The 23,087-nt window shown below is 39.9% G+C and overlaps 1 protein-coding gene across 4 annotated transcripts in view; it reads right to left on the bottom strand.

Annotated features, from left to right (window-relative positions):
- The window catches only part of KCNT2 (potassium sodium-activated channel subfamily T member 2), a 172,220-nt gene extending 149,352 nt beyond the window's left edge, over nt 1-22,868 (bottom strand). For 2 of the 4 annotated variants that reach the window (XM_052802062.1, XM_052802060.1), the window contains exon 1: nt 22,718-22,866. In XM_052802062.1, the coding sequence (XP_052658022.1) occupies nt 22,718-22,812 (95 nt within the window). In that variant the 5' untranslated portion in view covers nt 22,813-22,866. Of the gene's footprint in view, nt 1-22,717 lie in introns of all 4 variants that reach the window. The other 2 variants (XM_052802059.1, XM_052802061.1) reach the window with 2 other exon arrangements.
- Between the last annotated feature and the right edge of the window lie 219 nt (nt 22,869-23,087).

Below are 23,087 nucleotides of genomic sequence, written 5' to 3' on the forward strand. Positions count from 1 at the left end.
ATGAAAAAATCAGCATATGAATTCACAGGACATTTGTTTAGATTAGTTGTGTTTATTTTTTACCTATTATGCCTATATTTATTCTAGTGATAAGGGGAATTGAGGCTAGCTTCAATATAGTTTTCCATATATTCAAAAATTTGTGCAGTTATATCTGATGCCTGAATAAGTTGCATCGGTTCAAGGTGAATGAGTAAAGTTGTTCATAAAGCTTGATACTGTATTGCCTGATACGCTTTCTCTTCAATGGAAAATAACCTCTTCTACTCAGACCAAGGCCCACAAATATTCCGACTGAAATAAACAGGACTACTTGTAGTAAAGGTGATATTTAATGTAAAAAGACTAAAATCTCTCTGCAAGTTACTTAAAAAGAAGTTGTGCATCATGTATGTGTGCATGTGTCCCACTTCTCCATAACTGTCAGAACACTTTTTGGCTAACTTTCTTTATGCAGATTTAGGGTTTTTACAGTATTTTGATGAATACTTAATGAAACACAGGGAATAAAACTCTGGCCAAAACAATATTGTACAATACTGATGTACTATTCTACAGTCTTGCTGCACAGATCAAAATTAGTGCAAATCCACTTAAGGTAACATGGCAATCTGATGGATAAAACATTGGTGTTTCACTTCCACAATATATAGTCTCAACTCTAAACCTGTTGGAGGTGAAGGAGTGATTATGAGAAGAGGGGAGCATGGCAAATAAGGAATAGAGTTGGTGTTTGGGGATTTTTTCCATTTGTGCATAATTTCTACGGAACAATGCCTTTTACAGGTTATCCACATTAGGTTTTGCAATAGGGAATAAATGCTGAAATCTCTTTTTTGTCCTATGATCTGAAGTGAAAATTGATATAGAACTTTCTGGCATGTGATCAGAGAAGCAGAAAAGTACTTGAAAAAGATTTTTCAGCTTTGAAGACATTAGACTTCCAATTAAAATCAAGCTTTCTGCTAATTCTCATCAAACCACTATTCAGTATAATAATTTAGCCTTTCTTCAGTTTCTTTTGAGGGAAGCATTAAAATAGCCTCCTCAGACTTACTGAAAGTCATTACGGAAATTTACCGACCAATTTGTGTGGTAAACGCGCATCGTCCTTTTCATGTAAAATAAATATCTAGCTAATTCTGATCGTTCCTCACCTCCACATGAACTCTGTTTATGAGGGAAAAAACCCACAACAATACACAATTAAGTCTATTTTTTATAGCTCTTTCTTGACTCTAGTCATAGCCAGCAGTATTCCCAAAGGAGAAATATCACTAGTTAATAATAGTACTCTTAATGATACTAGATTTACTATTTTTACAATTTTTAGTAACTAAGAATATTACACCATTACCTTTTGGATTGTATTCCAAAAATGTGTACTGATCATTGTTACAAAACACACTGAAGCATGGAATAACATTTACATCAGACTGTTTAAACTAAATTTTTCTTCTGCAAACACTTATTTCTTCTGCATGCTACACTTTTCCTTCTACTAAGAGAATTAATATTAAATTCAGTAGGATGCAAGAACTTGACATCCAAAGCAAGCAATAAAGTTAGTTTAAATGTTTCATTCATTTTTTCTGTACTCTGCTCAATTCCCCACCTGTCTACAGCTTTACTTAGATTAGCAATATTTGTTTATTACAGGGTAAGAAATTATAGGAACCATGCCTGATCTGAAAGGAAAAAAATAGGAAAAAGTCAAATTAAATTTGTCAGGAGCTTCCCACAGATACTTTAACAAGCCTAGAAAGAACTTATCTGAGATTCCATATATAGCTGAAGTGTTAAAAAGTGAAAAAGGGAAAAAAAAAAAGTGATACTGCACATACTTTTTACACATGTCTAGGAGCAGGGTAACTTTACAAAAAGGAGTGTCTTTTTTTCTTTTTTTAAAGTTACATATTCAAACAGTCCAGACTTTCAATCTGGAAACACTTATACAATACCCCAAAAACTGCCATTAGAATGCCAATTACTCTAGAAGTAAATGTAGAGCTGAATCTGATATTATCACAACTTCCCTGAAATTATGGGAGCTGTATACGATCACGTGTTTAACAGTTACACAAAGGACAAAGGTGAGTATTTAACAGATAAATACAAAGAGGAGGAGTATTCAGGCAAAGACTCAGAAAAAGTCATAAAACAAAAGGCCAATACTGATTGTAGGTGTCTAGCCTGACGTTTCCCACAGAGGAAAGATTATCAGAGCCTCCATTTAGTCTACCAAATCAACAGGAGAATAGTGCTGATGACATTTCCTGCTGATGCTTCCTAAAAGAATCGTGCACTGATACATATCTATCTTCATTCTCTAGTATTTAAAGGTGCTTTGGCTCCAATGTCGTCATCCAGGTGGAGGATAAAATACATAAGATGTCTGAAGTAATACTTGCAGCTTAACATATGTATAAACTGTAGTAGATCTAATGGTGTGGAATTGCCTTCTTCCTTTCAAACACAGCTTGTTGCACAGTACAACCATAGTATATGATTATTGGTTTACATTAAAAAAATTACAGAATTTTAATAAAAATTGTAAATGTTTAATTAAGGAGTGACAATGATTCAAGAACTTTGAACACATAATAGAACAAGTATTTTAGAAGTCATTGTTATCTCTAAAATGTCACCTGTCTGATACTGTTCTCTCTACAGCTAACAGGGTACATATAATTATGGACTTCATATAAATCTCAGTCTCTACTCAGAGTGAGCCATTACACTTCCTGATTAATCATTAGGCATGGTTTTAATTGTCTTTTCATTAGATTAGAAAAATTTAAAATATCCATTTTCACAATATTTTAAAAGTTTCATTCTGTCATCTTTATTCATGTTAAATAGCACTTAACATCTCAGTACCCTGTGAAGTAAAATGCTGCTCATCAGTAGTATGGCTGGTAGAATAGTATGCCCAGTATTCAATTTTTCAAAACAATAATTTCAAACTTTCATAATGTGCCTTGTGTGTGTTTAGAAAATAATTTAGCAGGTGCCTTCAGAAAACTGGCCTGTTCAATGTAAATACTTGTTTTTTTCCTTAAATGTGACTTCCCAAATTAATGCAGCAATTTCAGAGTTTGCTAGCTTTGTGAGAGTCAAATTATTTAAGATCTCTTTAGCTAACTGTATTGGTGAGGTGGGTCAGGACAGGTATTGTTCTGCCATCTTGTTTTGAAGTCTTACATAGATCTTAATGCTGATCAGGTGGAATGTATGGATACAATGAGGAGAGATCTGTGTTTATGAACTGGACTGGACTGGCTGTATATTAGAACATCTGACAACCAGTCAAATGTCTAGGGCAATACAAGAAGGCACAGTAGTACTTGCAGCTCTTCCTTCTCTCCATATGACCATTTCTATCACTGTAAAGCAGCACTGCTTAGAAAGGAAAGGAGTTTCTAAATGCTCAGTTCACCTTAGCCTGAAGTCAAGTAGCAGCAGGTTGCGAGACAACTCTACATTCCCAGTCATCTCTGCCTTGGAAGAAGACATTCACCTCATAATTTTGGTAATGGTCATCTTCTAACAGCTCATTTTCATCTGAAATTAAGAGCAAAACCTGAGGACTTCCACAACAGTCTCGGACTAGCCCATGGTATATGTCAGAAGACTGCCTATTAGAGGCTCACGAAAGTTTCCTTCCTCCTACACCCTCAGAGATACTTCCCTCTACACTGAAACATTTCTAGTAGCCAGCCTTGTTCTTCCCACCCTCTGCAATACTCTGCCAACATCACACTAAAACCTGACCATTCTGAATGACTAGTTGAGCTAGCCACAAACAATAACTGCCACAATTAATTGTATTAAATGGATTCATGACAGCACAAATTTAACTTTGTTGTTTTTTCCTGGACTCAGACTGTGATCTGTGAACTGCCAAATTAGAGGAAAAATGGGAACCAAAAACTAACCAAGCCTTTAAAATTAATTTAGTGCATTTTGAATGTTGTTTGTATCATTTTAGCTAAATTGTAATTTTCATGCAATCTGTGGTCAGTCTCAGTACAAACATAAATGATCATGTGGGTCACTGTTTGAATACAGTTTGTAAATTAATTCCTCAGTGTCAATGAGATACATGATACCTGGAACTACTCTTGTGAGAGAAGCTTCACTTTTATGATACTCTTAGGTGGGTGAAAAATCTACTTGGATTTTGATAATCTTTATAAAACCTGGTTGACTAACCAACATCTGCACATTACAGAATATTTCGTTCCACTTTTTGTGTTTGTATTATCTTTTTTGAATGACTACTGAGAGAACAAAACAGTAATTACGAACTGGACAATATGTACAAAAATGCCTTTTGAAAAGTTATTTGTTTAACTGATGAAACCCCTTTGAACAAGTGATCAAATGCCAGATTGTTGTACAGAGTGAAAACATAGCTTGCTCACTTTTCAAAAGGCTACATTCAGCTAAATATAGAGCTTAGCCTCTAGGCCATCTCTGTTACAGCTGTCTGTGCTTGATGGTGAGAATTACAGGGCAATAGTGATAAGTGCCCTTAGCTTCTTTTGAATTTGGTGTGAAGATGGGAAACTAAATCCCCTTCCAGAGTCAGGCAACGTTGTGTATTAACAGATGCTGTCACACAAGGAACAAATATAACCACAGTTTTCCATTTACAACTCAGCTTGTTGTTTTTCCCATCTGTATTTGTTTCAGATTTGGTTTGGTAACACTGCTTTTATCTGTGCTGCAGTTTTCTCTAGTCACAAGGGGAAGAGAAAACAAAGTGAGAAAAACATAAAACCTCTAGAACATTTTTGGCTATTTAGAACAATAAAAGAGTAAGGCTATTTTATAGTGTTTACTCCTTATTAAATATTTTAACAATCACTATAGTTTGAAGGAGCTCTGTAACTTAAAGCTACTTGACATATGGTAAATGCTATTAACATTAACGTCATAAAAAGCTAAAGGGCGAACTCTTTTCTTTACAAAAAGCCGAAGTGGTTTGACTCAGGGTACAGAATCTAGGAGGCAGGGCCGGACTTTCCCGGCAGAGCTAATCCATAGTGAGGGCTGTTGCTCAAATCGTGGAATTGCCCCCGCCAGGCATATGAACCTTGTGCTGTTAGATATGCAGTTATTAACGGCTAAAGCTAGCAGGAGACTTGTAAGACCGAGGCAGAGGGGTGGGCAAAGTTTTCTTCTTTTTGCTAACCCAGTAGATAACTTGCACTGAATCTTAACCTAATGCCTGCCTTCCCCATCTACCTACCATAGCTTGCTACTGACAAGTCAAGCACGACAACGTCAGACTCAGCAACCTGCTTTCCACCACAAAACTACAGCACTGCCTAACAGATCTCTCTGTAAGTGGAGACAGGATTTGTCCCTCAAAAGATACTTCTGAGTAAATAATAATATCTCTGTTTTTATCTGTGAGTATAAACACTGTTTTTTGTCTCTTAATGACTGTTTCTGTTTTACTGCTACTTCCCACCAGGAAGTTGACTGCTAACATAATTAGCAGATGATTGCATGGGGGAGGCTGAAATCTTTAACAGCTGTTTTAAGGCATTCTGTACCAAATCTTCTGTGCTGCAGAACATTGACGGTTTTTGAATAGCATTCTCTCCAATGACAGAGAGATTATGGGACCATGGTGTGCAGGCCTCCAGAAAGGACTTAACTTGCTCATTTACTTGAAAAAATATGAAGAATCCACTTTTAAAGCACAAGTACTTGGGCATACTGTACATATCAGAATTCAGTACAAAAGATCACCTTTAATTGATAAGTCTAGAAACTGAATGTGTAGCACTGAAATGTTTGGCAGATTTATTTTACAATAAACGTATTTTAAAGCTTCAGACATTTCTGATGCTCCAAGTGATCTATTTCTTTGTTACAGGATAAAAGGGAGACAAAATGAATTAATGTTACCATTTGTTATAGAAGAGTCATTCTGGGAGTAATGCATAGTGCAGCAGTTTACTGTTATAAAATAAAGAATCATAATAATTGGCTGTGATAGAATAATAATCATAAAATTAAGATAGAAACCATTTGGGAAAGAACTGCTTCAGTTCCCCATGGAGTATTACAGTGTCTGCCAGATGTAAAGTAGTATCAAGTTCTAGATGGAAAAATAAGAGCTTTAGAGTAATAAGGGTATAATGACTAAAGTACCAAGCACATTTACAAACTGTGCATCATGTCGTCCCAGAGGAGGAAGACTACTTCATCTGTGGGAGTTTTTAAGCTGAGACACTTAAACCTTTTCTGCACTAGAAAACTTTTGCTGGGGCATACTACCAAACACTTCCTTGGACAGATACAGTTTTAACAGCACCAAAGCATTCCTCTTCTCTTTTCATGTCCTTCCCCCAGTTCCAGTGTGTGCTAGTTTAAGTGGAATATAGAAACAATGCATTCTTGCTTCTGAGACGGGGAACCAAAGGAACCTTAGTAGATATAATAGATATATGAATGTACATAGGAATTGTTTAATAATTATCTAGCTTATAATGAAATTAAAGAAGTTTCAATAGAGGTAGACATGGCCCAAGGGGATGAGAAGTGATGTTTAACGTTTCCATTGTTGAGGCTGACTGAGACAGGAGATAGTCCCTGATAAGAATCAGCAGTGACTCCAAGAACCAACCAAGACCAACCTTGTGATTTGGACAAATGCCAAGGGACAACTGAGTCTGCACAGGGACAGAAGGTTAAGAGTTCACTGTGAAGAAGACATACAGCCTTCACCTTCACGACCACCATAAGGAGGCACTGCGCAAGCGCAGTTGAAAGGAAACTATGGAAATGACTTCCTAGAACTAATTATAATATGAAGCGGGGATAGGTAATGCCTATGTATAGGCGTATTGTGAAACTCTATGTATATGTAACACTTGACTGTATAAATTTAAAGTGAACTGCCAAAATCAGGCACACACGACTTTGGTGGGACTACCCCCCGTGCTGCCCAGCGCTGAATGAACATACCTACTTTACAATCTCACTGATTGTGGAGTCTGTTTTCCGCACGTCAGTTTGGCGAGCCAGCCAGGAGACTCTCTGCTCGGCTGCGGGACCGACTGCGGAGCGGACGCCCCCAGGCGCACCCCGAACACTTTCCTCGGAGGAGCCTCCGCTGCCAGCCGCTCACCGCGGGAGCAGACAACAACCTCCTGAAGCCGCGGTCCAAACGGTATGTTCTACAAGGGGAGCCTGTAAAAGTACAGGCCGGGGCAGCTGGTAAATCGCGCAGAGACGTCTGGCGTACAGCGTAGTCCCCGTATGGGAGGAGGGTACCCTGGACGGTAACAAAGGGAGATTTGCTGACCGATGGAGCGGCCGCTAGCGATCTTGAGGGTAGATCGAGCAAATCCGAGGTGACTGCTGTATCCCAGTATCGGGACCCAGGACGGACCTGTCGATGACTGGTATATAAGAGGCAGGAGAAGGGTAGGCGCACCCCCTCGCAATTGCGCTTGGTTTATGGGGTAAGTGGACCCCCTCGCAATTGCGCTTGATACATTTTTACAGCTGCTGAAAAGTTATCACCTAGAGCGATGATTGTATGGTATGAATGTTTGGAAATTTAATGTTAAAGATTTTGTGTGAGAATGTGAAAATGTTATGTTGAGATTCATATGTGTATATATGTTTGTTAATGTGTAAATATCTAAAACTGTGGATTGAATGTTTGAGTAAAAGACACACAGCTCAGCTGCAGAGCGTGTGTGGAGTTCTGCTCCACAGTTTCGTAACTTCACAAGGGGTACGGCCGGAGACAAACGAAGTGTGACTCACTGATGATTTGAAACTTGAATTTATATGTTAAAGTTGTAAGTTTGAGTTTGATTATCTTAATCATTTTGTGGTGTTGGTATAAGAAAGTCCCTGTATGGTGCATCGCATAAATGTAGGTATTAGAATGGTGTCTTTTACATCCAGGAAATGAGTGTATGCCCTCATATGTCCTGGAATGTGTGTGGTGTAAACAGAGGTTGCAAATAGATTGTGGCGGGGATATTGAATGCCCTGAGTGTGGGGTTTGGACTCCTTGGGATAAGAGGGAACGAGCTACATACACAGTTGGGATTGTTTGTGGTTGGAAAGATAACCAAAATAGTGAAATTGGTGTGTGAAAAGGAAAATTTAATCTCGGAATTCAGGACATGTGAGAGAAAAACCAGGAGAATTCTATAAAGAGGTGTAAGAAACAATTTGCATGGAATCATATTAAAGGGAGAAGTAATGAAATGGGAAACAATCAAGGGGGAATATTGAGGAAGAGTCCTCTGGGTTGTGTTATTACCCACTGGAAAGATATTGTTGGGGCCGGAGGTACGGAAAATAAAAAGAACCTTATTAAGTATTGCAATCAGTGGTGGCCGTTATATAAGTTAGAAGGTGATGCTAAGTGGCCACTTAATGGGTCAACAGATTATAATACTCTATTACAACTAATGCTGTTTTTAAGGAGAGAAAGAAAATGGGATGAAGTTTCATATGCAGACATGTTTTTCACCCTCCGAAACCACCTGGAGTGGTAAAGGGACTGTGGAATAGTACCCCCACAGGACCCCATGGTGCTCGCAGTTGAGCGAGAAAACAACAAGGAACTTAGAGGTAAGCTGAGACGGTGTTGTTCGGCATGTAGTATTGGACAAAGATGTACAAAGACAAATAAAATTCATCAGGTATCAGAACAAGATCTAACTGATTTGTTTAAGCCTCCCCCTCGACCACAGGAACAGGATGCAGACTCGGATAGAACTCCACCCCCCCCGGACAGCCCTGTATCTTCCCGTACTAGGAAGAAAACTACCTCAACAGCTTTACAAGCACCTCTCCGAGAGGCGGTGAGGCCGGATGGTGAGACGATGTTAATCAAAGTACCGTTTTCTACTGCTGACCTAGGGGAATGGAAAAAGGTTGCTAAAGATTATAGGAGTGATCCGGTAAGTGTAACTAAACATTTCCAATTTATTGTAAAACAGCATAACCCTGATTGGAAGGATATACAGCTATTATTAGAATATATGACCGCAACAGAGAAACAGCTGATTTTAAAAACAGCAGAGAACCTAGCTGAAGATCATTATAAGATCACAGGAGGGGACGTTAAAGAATATTTCCCTCTCCAAGACCCAAAGTGGGATGTTAATAGATCTGCACATATGGAAAGATTGCAGGGGTATCAGGATTGGATTACAAAAGGAATGGAGAGGGCAATCCCCAAAATTATAAATTGGTCAGCTTTATATGCAGTCAAACAGAGTCCTTCCGAGTCTCCATCTGAATTCCTGGATTGATTGAGGGATGCAATGCGCCGCAACACACCGCTGGATCCTGGGTCAGAGGTAGGAATACAACAATTGGTCTCCCTATTTTTGGGTCAATCTACAGGAGATATAAGGCGCAAACTTCAAAAATTGCGCCCTACAGAGGGTAGGAATTTAGAAATATTATTAGATGAGACATGGAGAGTATTTAGTAACAGAGAAGAAGGATATAGGCAGGGGCAAAGAAAATTAATGGCTGTTATCCAGGAAGAAAGAGGAAGAGGGCCTAGGCGAGGCTTGCCCCGACTGGGCAAAGATCAGTGTGCTTTGTGTAAGAAATTTGGTCATTAAAAAAAGGAGTGCCCAAAGAACAAGAAGGAGGATCAGGGGGCTCAAACAGGAAGAACAGTAGCCCATGTGAAGGGAGATTGATGGGAACCTGAGGAATCTACCCTAGCGGATCCACTGGTTATAATTAAGCTAGGGAAAACACAACAAGAAATAGAATTCTTGGTAGATACAGGGGCAACATACTCGGTTCTGAACCAAGCTTTGATGCCCCTGGGAAATGATTATGTCATGGTGAAAGGAGCAACTGGTCAAAGTGAAAAGGCATATTTTTGTAAACCTTTAGAATATAAATTAGGAAAACAGTGGGGCATTCATAAATTTTTATATATGCCCAACTCCCCAAAGGCACTTTTGGGAAGGGACTTGTTGGAACAATTGGAAACAAAAATTGTATTCGAAAAAGGGGAAATTACTCTGGAGGTAAAAGATCAAGAATATATTCAAATACTGAGCCTAACCTTAACCAGTCTCCCCCTAGAAGGAAACATTAACGAGGACATCTTAAACCAAGTGTACCCGGGGGTATGGGCTACTGATGCACCTGGAAGAACAAAAAGTGCCCCCCCTGTTGAAGTTAGGATCAAGGAAGGCCGAAAACCGGTAAGGATTAAACAATATCCCCTAAAGAAGGAAGACGGAGAAGGAATTCGACCAGTGATAGAAAAATTTTTGCAGTTGAGATTACTAAAAGAGTGTGAGTCTGAATTCAGTACCCCTATACTACCGGTTCAGAAGCCCGATGGGTCATATCAGGTGGTCCAGGACTTACGGGCAGTGAATAAGATAACTGAAGATCTTTACCCGGTAGTGGCGAACCCATATACCCTGTTAACTGTATTAACACCTGAATTAACTTGGTTTACTGTTTTAGATTTAAAGGATGCTTTCTTTTGCCTCCCTCTCCATGAAGCCAGCCAAAAATTATTTGCATTTGAATGGGAAAACCCCAAGAGTGGTCGAAAGACTCAGCTCACTTGGACGGTGTTACCACAAGGATTTAAGAATAGTCCTACCATTTTTGGCAATCAGCTTACAAAAGACTTAGAATCCTGGGAAACCCCGTCTGAGGAGGGAAAGCTGTTACAGTATGTGGATGATATCCTGATCACCACCAAGACAGAGAGAGATTGTATGACGTGGACGGTGAGTCTGTTGAATTTCCTGGGACTTCAAGGGTACCGGGTATCCAAGAAGAAGACACAGGTAATACAATGCAAAGTGAATTATTTGGGCTATGAAATTAGTGCAGGACAAAGAACTTTGGGACAAGCCCGTAAAGAGGCAATATGCCAAACTCAGAGACCTCAGACAGTGAAAGAGTTACGAACTTTTCTGGGAATGACAGGGTGGTGCCGATTGTGGATCTATAATTATAGATTGCTTGTTAAACCACTGTATGCACTAACAACCACTGAACAGAAACACCTTGAGTGGAACAAGGAGACCGAACGAACCTTTGAGCTACTGAAAAAGACTTTAATGTCGACCCCGGCCTTGGGACTCCCAGATGTAAGTAAACCGTTTCTTCTTTACTCACATGAGAAGCAGGGCATTGCCCTGGGAATATTAGCACAAAACCTGGGTCCGTATCGACGGGCTGTTGCCTACCTCTCTAAGCAGTTAGACACGACTGCAAAAGGTTAGCCTGGATGCCTGCGGGCAGTTGCGGCTGTGATACTAAACATACAGGAAACCCGAAAGTTTACTCTGGGCCAGAAAATGACTGTTTTAGTGTCTCACACAGTATCAACAGTACTGGAAACAAAGGGTGGACACTGGCTCTCTCCCCAAAGATTCCTGAGGTATCAAGCTATATTGGTAGAACAAGATGACGTGGAGATTGTAGTCACTAACATTGTCAACGCAGCTTCTTTTCTCAGCGGGAACACAGGAGAACCAGTACATCACGACTGTTTAGAAACCATCGAAGCAACATATGCAAGTCGCCCAGACCTGAAAGACAGCCCCATGGAAAACGGAGAAACCTGGTTCACAGACGGAAACAGTTATGTCCTAAATGGTAATCGACATGCGGGATATGCCATCACCACCAGTCAAGAGGTAATAGAATCAGGGGCTTTGCCCATGAACACCTCTACACAGAAGGCAAAAATAATTGCTCTGACCCGCGCCCTGGAATTGGCCCAGGGCAAAGTTGTGAACATTTATACGGACTCAAAATATGCCTTTGGAGTTGTACACGCACATGGAGCAATTTGGAAGGAGAGAGGACTATTGAATTCCCAGGGGAAAAATATCAAACACGCAGAAGAAATTCTGAAGTTACTGGAAGCTGTCCAGCTCCCTAAGAAAGTAGCGATTATGCATATTAAGACACACCAGAAAGTGAGCTCAGATTTGGAAAAAGGAAATGAACTGGCGGACAGAGAAGCAAAACAAGTAGCCAGAACAAAGGTAAAAATAGAAGGGGCTTTAATTCCTGATAGACAAATCTCCCTAAAAGGTAAGCCAGAATATACCAAGGAAGATCAGAAACTTATTACAGATTTAGAAGGGTCATATAATGAAGAAGGCTGGGCTCATACCCCACAGGAAAAACTAATCATTCCCTCTTGCTTACTGTGGCATTTGATTCGAGAGGAGCATAGAAAAAGACATTGGGAGACAGAGGCTCTGTATAAACATTTAATAAGAGAAATTGTGACTAGAAATTTATATACCACAGTGAGACAAGTGACTCAACAATGCGATCTTTGCCTTCAGACTAATCCTAAGAATACCCCCAAACTAGAAATGGGTCATATTGGGAAAGGCAATGGGCCTGGACAGCAATGGCAAATTGACTTCACAGAACTTCCAAGAAAAGGGGGGTATCGATATTTACTAGTATTAACTGATACCTTTTCAGGTTGGCCAGAAACATTCCCAACAAGAACGGCTAAAGCCCGGGAGGTAACTAAAATATTAGTACAAGAAATAATACCACGTTTCGGGGTTCCAGCAACCATGTCCTCTGACAGAGGACCACATTTTGTCTCAAGAATAGTACAACAAATTAACCGCCATTTGGGTATAAATTGGCAACTTCATACTCCATATCACCCCCAGTCAACTGGTCAAGTAGAAAAAATGAACCACTTAATCAAACAGCAAATTGTAAAATTGGGACAAGAAGCAAATCTAACATGGCCTCAGTCTCTCCCTTTAACCCTTTTGCGTATACGAACAAGACCAAGGACAAGGGAAGGACTGAGTCCCTTTGAAATGTTATATGGGAGACCCTATAAAATACAAAAAGGGGTGTCTGTACAAGCTGGGGATGAAATTGTGACCTCTTACATGATAGCATTAAGTAAACAGCTCAATAAAATCAGGAAACATGTAGCTGGGACTCGAGGGAGAGGTTTAGATGGACCTGTACATAATATACAACCTGGAGATTACGTATATGTAAAGTCTCTTACAGAAAAAACCCTGGAACCACAGTGGGAAGGACCATTCCAAGTACTACTCACCTCCTTTACTGCAATCAGAATCAAGGAACAGAACGCTTGGATTCATCACACCAGAGTGAAAAAGTCACCCAAAACTCCATGGAAAGTCACCACAAAACCCGATGGACACTTAGTTTTTACGCGGTAACATGGACAACCTTGGTAACAAGGAGCATAACATGGGATGGGAACACGTTTGTTCAACTCCACGAGAGTATTGCAAAAATAGTAAATCAAACTGATTGCTGGATATGTTCATGTTTTCCTAAGGGTCTCGGACGGGGCTACCCTGTAATTGCTACAGTCTTTTCTAACATCTCTGTGATAGTAGCAGCTTTTAATAACATGTCCCTCACAAGGTACACTGAAATACCCCCTGAGAACCTTCAATGGCAAACAGATTTAAGCGAATTGTAGAATGAAACCCAAAAGGTTCCATGTGTTCAAAGGTGCCATCTGAAAAACACAAATAAGAATTCTGGAGGTAATAACACAGACCCTAAATGTGGATCAGTTAAGTTATTTGTTGGAAGTTACCCTAATTGTACTGAATATATTAAGTATGGTGACGCAAACATGTGGAACTCCAATCAAACCTGGGTTGCAAGAACCCGGGGGCATAATTCTATTACACCCAGGGGATGACCCACCCCAGTAGGATTAGGATGGTATTGGATTTGTGGACAGACAGGATATAAAGTACTGCCTCTAGGTTGGACTGGCCAATGTGCCGTAGGAACCATAGCTCCTAATACCATTACGATTAAAAATTTAACGGATCACGATTCCCAAAACTTTTTACGAACTTATATGAAACCAGTAGTAAGACAAAAACGCACCAGCAATCCTCTAGTGGAAAGACCAACTAGCTTTCATAGTTTTGTACGATGGCTCATTCCATCATTGGGAGTTAGTGAGTTAGAAAAAGCTCTGGTAAATCTTTCTGCCACTATGGAAATTATTAATAATGTCACAATCGATGCTATAAAGACCCTCCAGGAAGAAACCACCTCCCTAGGAAAAATGGTGCTCCAGAATCGACTAGGTCTAGACATGCTCTTTGCTCAGCAAGGGGGCCTGTGCACTGTAATTAATGAACGCTGCTACACCTATGTTAACCAAAAGAAACTAATAGAAACAGATCTCTCTCAAATTTGGAAAAAAACCCAATTTTTACATTTAATGTCACAAGATGACACTTCATGGGGATTCACTGAGATATGGGAAAAATTAACCTCCTGGTTACCAAATTTCACATGGTTGAAACAATTGTTTGTCACTGTAATAATCATCATTCTCTTGTCTGTAGTCCTTTGCATAATGGTTCAATGTGGCGTTTGGTGCTGTAAGAATACAGGAGACTCTTACAGTGAATGGAAAAAGAATCAGTTGAGTCCAACAAATATTTTGAGAAAATGCTAAATAAGGAAATAATGCATTAAAATACTAGAGTTGGATATAGTAAAAGAATTTACTATTTTCTAGAAAAGGGGGGACTGAGACGGGGAACCAAAGGAACCTTAGTAGATATAATAGATATATGAATGTACATAGGAATTGTTTAATAATTATCTAGCTTATAATGAAATTAAAGAAGTTTCAATAGAGGTAGACATGGCCCAAGGGGATGAGAAGTGATGTTTAACGTTTCCATTGTTGAGGCTGACTGAGACAGGAGATAGTCCCTGATAAGAATCAGCAGTGACTCCAAGAACCAACCAAGACCAACCTTGTGATTTGGACAAATGCCAAGGGACAACTGAGTCTGCACAGGGACAGAAGGTTAAGAGTTCACTGTGAAGAAGACATACAGCCTTCATCTTCACGACCACCATAAGGAGGCACTGCGCAAGCGCAGTTGAAAGGAAACTATGGAAATGACTTCCTAGAACTAATTATAATATGAAGCGGGGATAGGTAATGCCTATGTATAGGCGTATTGTGAAACTCTATGTATATGTAACACTTGACTGTATAAATTTAAAGTGAACTGCCAAAATCAGGCACACACGACTTTGGTGGGACTACCCCCCGTGCTGCCCAGCGCTGAATGAACATACCTACTTTACAATCTCACTGATTGTGGAGTCTGTTTTCCGCACGTCACTTCCATTGTTGCAAGAATGATGCTAAAACAGAAATTAACATGAGGCTGACAGAACTGCCTTCTACAAAGCATTACTTCCTCTTACTTCCACACAAGTAAACTGATTCCCTCTTTTAGCTATAATAGGGACCCAATCCTAAGCTAAATTTAGAAGGAAGGTGAGTACGGAGATACATTAACAGTTTACTTACATGGGACTGTACTCCTAAACCTGCCACAAAAGTGTAAACTCAGACCTCTTGGTGTGGCTGATGCAGTGGTTTTACCAATGTTAATATTTTTCTTTAATCCTTTTTTAATTTAGGTGGTTTTGCACAGTGAGAAAGGGCTTGGCCTGTACATGGAGCAATTTTTTTCAGGGTTTAGGGCAGCTCAAACTTTCCAACTACTACTGTGCAGAGTCTCACTGCAGCTATGAAAACACTTGCTCTCTTAGTCAGTTAGCTCACTAAGATCTTGAGCAGTTTCAATCAAAATCAAGCTTTTAAAATAGAATTTAGGCTTCTAAATCACTTTATTTTGAAAATTTACTTACATGGACCAATCAAGATAAATTTAACAATATTTGCTTAAGTCCTTTTATTTTGTAGCCTCTGTTAAATGGAAGAACTCATAAAAGTTAACACGTTTTCTAAAATGAGGAGGCCAAATTGACTAAAGTATTTCTTGAAGGGAAGAGGAGGATTATTTTGAAGAAACCATAATAGAATTTGCTTTTGAGGAAATTATAATAGAATTTTTGTGCAAGTTGAATCTAGACTCGTATATTTTAAATCACTTGATTCAGAAATGTGTGGGGGTTTTTATCCCCTTTTAGTTTAACAATCTCAGGTGATTTCCAAAAGGAAAGGCAAAGGGAAGGCTTTATTTACTAATTCACACTGTGACAAATGACTGTTAAAGTGCCTTCTGAGACTTACAGCAAGGAGCTGTTCCTTGAAAGTCACCAGTCAACATGACAGCCAGCAGTATACAATTGTCCAAGTGATGTGTGGAGGTGTTCTGTATTATCTGAATCTCTTTCCAGATAGGTGGTAATGTTCATTTACGCAGTAAGCACATCAGAACTGAAAGCTGATTTTAATGTAATCCTTTAAGTATCCAATGTAAGAACAGTTCTTGCACAAAGGTAAAATTTAGCTCTATAGTTTCATCATTAAAGTATATAGTGTAGCAAAATGACTCAAATTTTCATCTCAATACAGGAGCAGGATTTGAAATGTATTTCCAGTACCAGTTAATATTCTTGTTACATATATAGAGAAAAGGAAAAAATTACAGAACTGGAAAATGTAAATTTTTGTTCCATGACTATGAAATTGTAAACACTTATTGCAACAGCATATAGAAGAGTTATGAAATCTGATGCTTTGAAGGTGGGGGTTAGAAAATATATTGGATTTCTATGTTCATTTTTTGCTCTTTACATTCCATTTGTTGTATGTGATTTTGAAGTGGCACAGTAATAGTGATTTTTCCTAGAACATATTAGCTCTGTATACAATGCTAAACTTCAACAGGCAGTAGAATGAAATAGTAGTATAAAATAGAAATTTATGATTGTTCAATGATTTGTTCATATGACAGAGTGCATTAATTCAGCAATTCAACACTGGAATGTGTACTACATGGTGTCTTAATTAGTATTGCTAGAAATACTCAGCATTGATAAAATATACCTTGGTGTGCAAGCTCCAAAGAAAGCCCAACATACTGCTTAATCTTACCTAAACCCAAAGGGACTTAAAGTGTAAAAGGTATACAAAACAAAAAATACTATATACATTTTTATGAAGTCACTAAAATAAATCTCACTCTGCATACTTACTTTAAAAACATCCATATGTTTCTTTTTCTTTCTCTAAAATGTTGTGGGGAAAGAATTATTGCAATAAATTGAAGTTCTTTAAAGGCAAGTATTTTTTCTTTCATTTTTTAAGGACTCTGGGACAAAACACACTTATTGCCCATGTATAAGGTCTATACTGCATATTTCAGGAAGGAAGGCACCAAGCACAAGCAGGTTTGTGCTTTATAAATGTATCTCTCTACAACACAGTCCACCATATATGCATAATCTGAACATGTGACTGTGCAGGAAATAAAGGAGACCAGAAAGAGAGGAACTACCAGCACAAAGGGGAGAAGCAGCATGTAATGTTAAAGCAGAGAGGTTACCTTCACAATAAAATTACTTTGACCCTCTCCGGGTACATCTTTTAAGTAAGTTAAACTTGCCCAGGCACACTCCCAGGCACTGATATTAAATGGCACAAAACAGCCTACATATGTATCAGAAAACTGTTTGAGCTTCCCAAATTGGGTGACTATATACAACTTGTCTGCTCGGAGTGCCTCCCTGGACACTCAAACTGCCAAATCATTCCTGGGCACTGCACTGTTCAAGACAGTTTTGGCTAGCTGGCTACGACCAAAGCATGCAAAGGAAAATCTGAACAATTTACAAGAATAAGCAGTCATGCTTCAATGGCAGGAAACATTCCTGGCTTGCTTGAATTTACTAAAATAAATGCAGCTTTTGAATCTTTATAAGCTTCTAAAGAACAGACTAGGTGTCTGTACATAAATGGTTTAAGAAATGTGAGGTAAATTGTGCTCTGCAAGATACTCAAGCACTGAATTTATATGACTGACCTTACTAAAAAAGCAGTGATATTGACAGAATGTAAATGCTTTTTTATTTTTAACTTGGAATTCTTTCTTTACATCTCTAGCATCCTATGGTTTGGCTACTTTGAAGTACATGGTAACTATGTATGCACACAAGAAAACATTTTTTTTGTTAATAACCTCTTCATTGTATCTTTCCAAAGCTTAAATGGGAACCCAAAATAAATATCCTCTTTTATTCCCTCCTCTGAAGCAAATTATTTACCAGCTTTGAACATGTCAGGTCTTCACTAGGTAGGGTATTTTCTACTTTTATTTGTGCTGCTCTTCAACACAGCTGGTAAGACTAAGCACTGATGATCAGTAGGTTTATGAAATGTTTTATTACATGATTTACTGTTACAATCATGATTCAGTGAAACCTCACTGAATTAACAGGTAACTTGTTGTGTTAATCACTGAGTCCCCCCTTTATTCCTGCTCCCTTCCCTAGCAGCCAAAGTGAAAGACAAATTGCATTATGATGGTCAAGAAACATCTCAAGAATATCCAGAAAATCAAAACAGTTTATTTCAGTTTCAGATACTTTCAATAATGAAAGCAAAATGTGAGATTCACAAAGGGATATTAGTGATACTTACAAAATTAGTGAAAAAGTCAATGACTCAATCTTCTCTTTACCCTCAGCCCAGTGACTGGGATATTTACATGGCCAGAAGAAACCCGGTACAGTACCCTACCCACCACAGAAATCGCCCACTTGACGCACACACATGCTCTAGCTACTGGGCTCATCTTTTACCTGCTGTCCTGCGGAAGCTTTTCAGATTGATCCAGGCAATATTTAAATATTTTATATAGTGACAGGAAAACAGCTGAGTTTTTACTCAGTTATCTCCCTGAGTAAATGAATATTTAACTATTCCATGTAAAATGTGTGTACTGTAAGCATCAAGCTTTATCTCCACAGTTTTCAAAGGGAAGCAAATCCTTTGAAAATCTAGCCCTTCAAAAACCAAAACTGGTTTTAACATCTAATTTTTTTCAGGAAAAATCACTCAGCAAATTCAAGAATATTAATAAATTATTCAGAATAGTTTATTTACTGAACAAATGCATTTGCCAAAGATTCACCATGTTCTTCTGCACACAGCAACTTCTTTTATGAAAAACAATATACAATCCACTTTGGCGGTTTGTGCAATATGACAGCCCAGAACCCATCTGTTACCGAAGCCAACTGCAAGGTTAGTTAGGAATCTAAGCTACGCAAGTAGAATTATTTTTCTGAGCAAGAAATGCAAAAGCAGCGAGATGGATATTACTGTGTTGGAGAAGTATAGGTAAGAAATGGACCATGAGTTAGACACCAAAATAAGAAAAGATGCCTGAGTGAAGGTCCACCATAGGAGAAGTCCTTGAGAAAAAATGAAGATTATAAATCTGTCTCCAAACAGGTACAGATCTAAGAATAAAATTCCTGAATCAGAGTTGTATTACATTCAGCTAAGCATTTTAGCATGTGTGCATTTTATACATGAACATGATCATTTAAAAGAAATAGCTGATCAAACTCTCCTCCTAAAGAAACATAACCAGTAAGGTTTCAAAACTGCGTACTATGCTTATGTCAGAAATACATGTTTCAGCAAAAAAGAGGAGAGGTCTGTATCATTTCCATCATATTTATTATTAAGTACTACCATATGATTTACTGGCAAACTGTGCTATCGAAACTGTGATTTGGTGACACAGTGGTTTGTGGCAGATGAGAGGAATAATTCAATCTCCTCTCCACTTTGAAGAATCAACAAGCATCTGAAAACACAGAGATGGAACATATGCCTCCCAGCCAGCAAAAAGTGAGCATAATTCCAGAAAGGGCAGAATGGAAGGAGAAAAGAGAGACCTCAAGGATGAACAGACTGGCAAGATCAAAAAGGGAATGGAACTAAGAAGACAACGAGTTTAGCTGCTAACAGACCTGAAGTTCACAAACCACACAGACAGAAAACCCTTGATATAAATCAGACTGCCGGTGTTGAAAGCAAGTGGAATTAAGAAGTTGCAGTGAACTGGAAATACACAGAAGACTATTTCCAGCATCTCAGCCAAGGGCCAATAACCTCCTAAAATGAACTATCTTGATCACTTGCCATTGTGTAGCCATACTATAAGGCTACTTCAACTGTATTTTAGTGTTTACCTATTCAATTCATAGCTAATGTCCATTCAACTGAACGGGTTACAAGCAACACCGTAGGCAATATCTATATTACACACTAATTAGAATATAATACAAAAGATGTGCTTCACCAAAAACAAACTTCAACCACTTATGTAAGGATGCAAAGAAAAGACAAGAAAGCAAACAATTAAAAATAAGATGTACTTGTGTAATACTAATCATTACTAGCTAATAAGCAGCTGATCGCAGGGTTCCCACAGGTCTGCAGTCTTAATCTCATTAAGTATTTCCTGAAAGTATGCCTAATATTCTAAATATTCCATTTGACAATATTTCTATGCAGAAGATGTATGCTTTTTTCTATAATGGATAGTAGCAAAATACCAGCAACATGGGATTGGATTAATATTTCAGTATTAAAAGTGATATCCTCCAGTACAAAAAAACCAAGAATCCGGACAGGACCATATTGTAAGGTGGACAAAAAAAAGACAACAGACAAGATTTTTTAAGAATGGACTTTGTTCAGTTACTGGAAAGCTAGTACCAAAAGAGACTGCTATGGTAACTTGCAGAGCTGGAGGAGAGAGCACTGCTCTCACAGCCTCATGTAAAGCACAATCCTGATTGCATTGCAGGGAAACAACTGCACAGCCTTCCTGCCACAGTGCAGCTCCATCCAGCCTCAGCACAGGACAATACTTGAAGATCTAGAAAGCCATTTCCACTAGCTATTTTCAGTCCTGGGTTCGTATTTTATATTTCAGATGTGCTAGAGATTTTTCTTGTAATGCTTGTATGAGTATTAATAAAATAATTAAAACTATTCATTTTCCACTAGTCCTTTGCTACAGTTTTCCAACAATAACCATGCTCTATAATACTGTTACGCTATAATTCTGCTATCAATATTTTTTAAGGATTACTTACTTTCATTTTGTTAAGTACACATAGACTTGCAATAGACATTTCTATAACTAAATGGATGCTATGGTTTGGGCAGTTGCTTAGACACTATTTCCTATTTGAGACCAGATCATGCTGCTTCCGTCGAAGGTAACGTCATAAAGTTCAAGTCAAACAACTGGTGTCAGGAAAATGCTTGACAGAAGTTTAAACTAGAGGTAGAAAAAGTGTTAAGCCACAGAGTGGTCCTAAAAGGTATATAGAGAATATTTTGTTTATTTTAGCCATCAAAACCCTAGCTAAATAAACAAAATTGATAAAATAAGAAAGGTTCTGGGTTTTCTTCCTATTCCAGTGTAAAATAAAATGTAGATATAAGATGCCAAGATCTAAATTTTCTAAAATCTCAAAGAATACTGCAATCAGAAGTTATGAATGCAGAATATATGTATGGTTTAATTATTTTTTAAATTATAAAACCATGCCTTAATAAACATACTCTTTAACTCTCCATTATGTAGTTACAATGCTGTCATTTCCAACCAACAGCATTCATTTTTTGTGACTATCTTAAATGTCATTCACCGTTTCATAACTGTCTGAATAAACATCATTTGTTTAATTGCTTCAATGTATAGCACATTCTCCTAAACAAAGGTAATAATTAGTTACGTATCTGCATGATCTTGTGATTACCAATCCATGAGAATCCATCTTTCTTTAGGAAAGTAGCTAAAATCTAAACGATGTAGACCAGCATTAAAATCAAAGTTCCTGACTGCCAAGTTAAAGACTCATTCTGACAATGTAAATATATTGAATTAAAATCGATCCAATATGCCACTATACATTACCAGACAATTTTGCTTTTCTGTCATTTGACCACAACAAATTCGTTACTACAAAGTGGATCTCACACATAATTCCACAAGACGGGATCATGTAATAGCCTACTGACACACCAGGCTGTATGGTCAGAGTGGCATGATGCTGTTGGTGCTCAAGGATACTGTTCATTTAGCATTTTGAAATTAAACACACATTCCTGGTTTGTTTGTCTGAATATAAGGGGTTTGTTTCCTTTCAAAGATACTATTTGACTTGCGACAAACAAATACCTTCTTCTATTGGTTTGTAATTAAAGACGCAGACAGTCCGTGAAATAATGTATAAAGGCATAAATTAATGGTAGTTACAGCCAAGCCTAGGATCCTAGCATTAAAAGAAGCTGCACGTAAAGCAGCATACATATTGGACAACAAAAACATCCGGTGAGCCCGGCAGGTAGCCTTTCGACAAGCGGCAGAAGAGTATTTTCTTTGGGGTTTCTCCTCAGTGCGAGTCACCGTCCGGAGACGGTACCGTACCTGTCCTACTCTTCCTCCTACCGTGGCCGCAGAGAAGAGAAAGGTACTGCCCTTCTGCACAGGCGCTGGTGCCCCGAAGGCGGCGGGGTGCCCAGCGCCTGGCCTGAGGGGCGTCGGCCGCGACTCGCCCTCGGCGGCGGGGCGGGGCACCGCGGCCCCTCGGCGGCCGTCGCATCCCTTCCCCGAGAAAGTTTTCCACCGGGGCTGGCCTCCCGCGGGCGGTGCGTGCCTTCACAGCGCGCCGGCCCGCCAGCGGCAGGGCCGGGCCGTGCCGTGCGCGGGCAGCGCGCCCCGCCGCCAGCCCGACCCTCCGCGGGGCCCGCGCCGCCGGGCCGCCCCCGCTCGGGCGGGCTGGCCGAGGGGCGGGGGGCGCCGCCCGCGGAGCACCCCCCGCTCCCTCTCGGGCTGCCACCGCGGCCCCCGCACCGCGCGCTCACCTGTCGTCGCTCTGCCAGCCCTGCTCGCCCAGCAGCAAGTCCCGAAACCGGTACCGCGGGGGCAGCGGGGGCACCTCGCTGTCCAGGTCCGCCATCCTGCCCGGAGGAGGGGAACGCCCGCCGCCGCTCCCCTGCGGAGGGGCAGCCGCCCCCCACCCACCAAAACGGGGGAGCGGGGGGGGGGCGGAAGCCCAGCGAGGCAGGAGGGGCCGGGAGCGGCGCGGAGCGGGTCGTCCCCCAGGCGCGTGCGGGGGCCGCGCGCACAAAGGCTGCCGGCGCGCGGCGGGAGGGCTGTCTCCCGGCGGCGGAGGGGGGTGGCGGCACCGCCTCGCGCCCCGGGGTGCGAGTGGCGGTTAACGGACCGCGGGTT

Source organism: Harpia harpyja, chromosome 11 (assembly GCF_026419915.1).
Source record: "Harpia harpyja isolate bHarHar1 chromosome 11, bHarHar1 primary haplotype, whole genome shotgun sequence".
Classification (NCBI taxonomy): Eukaryota; Metazoa; Chordata; class Aves; order Accipitriformes; family Accipitridae; genus Harpia; species Harpia harpyja.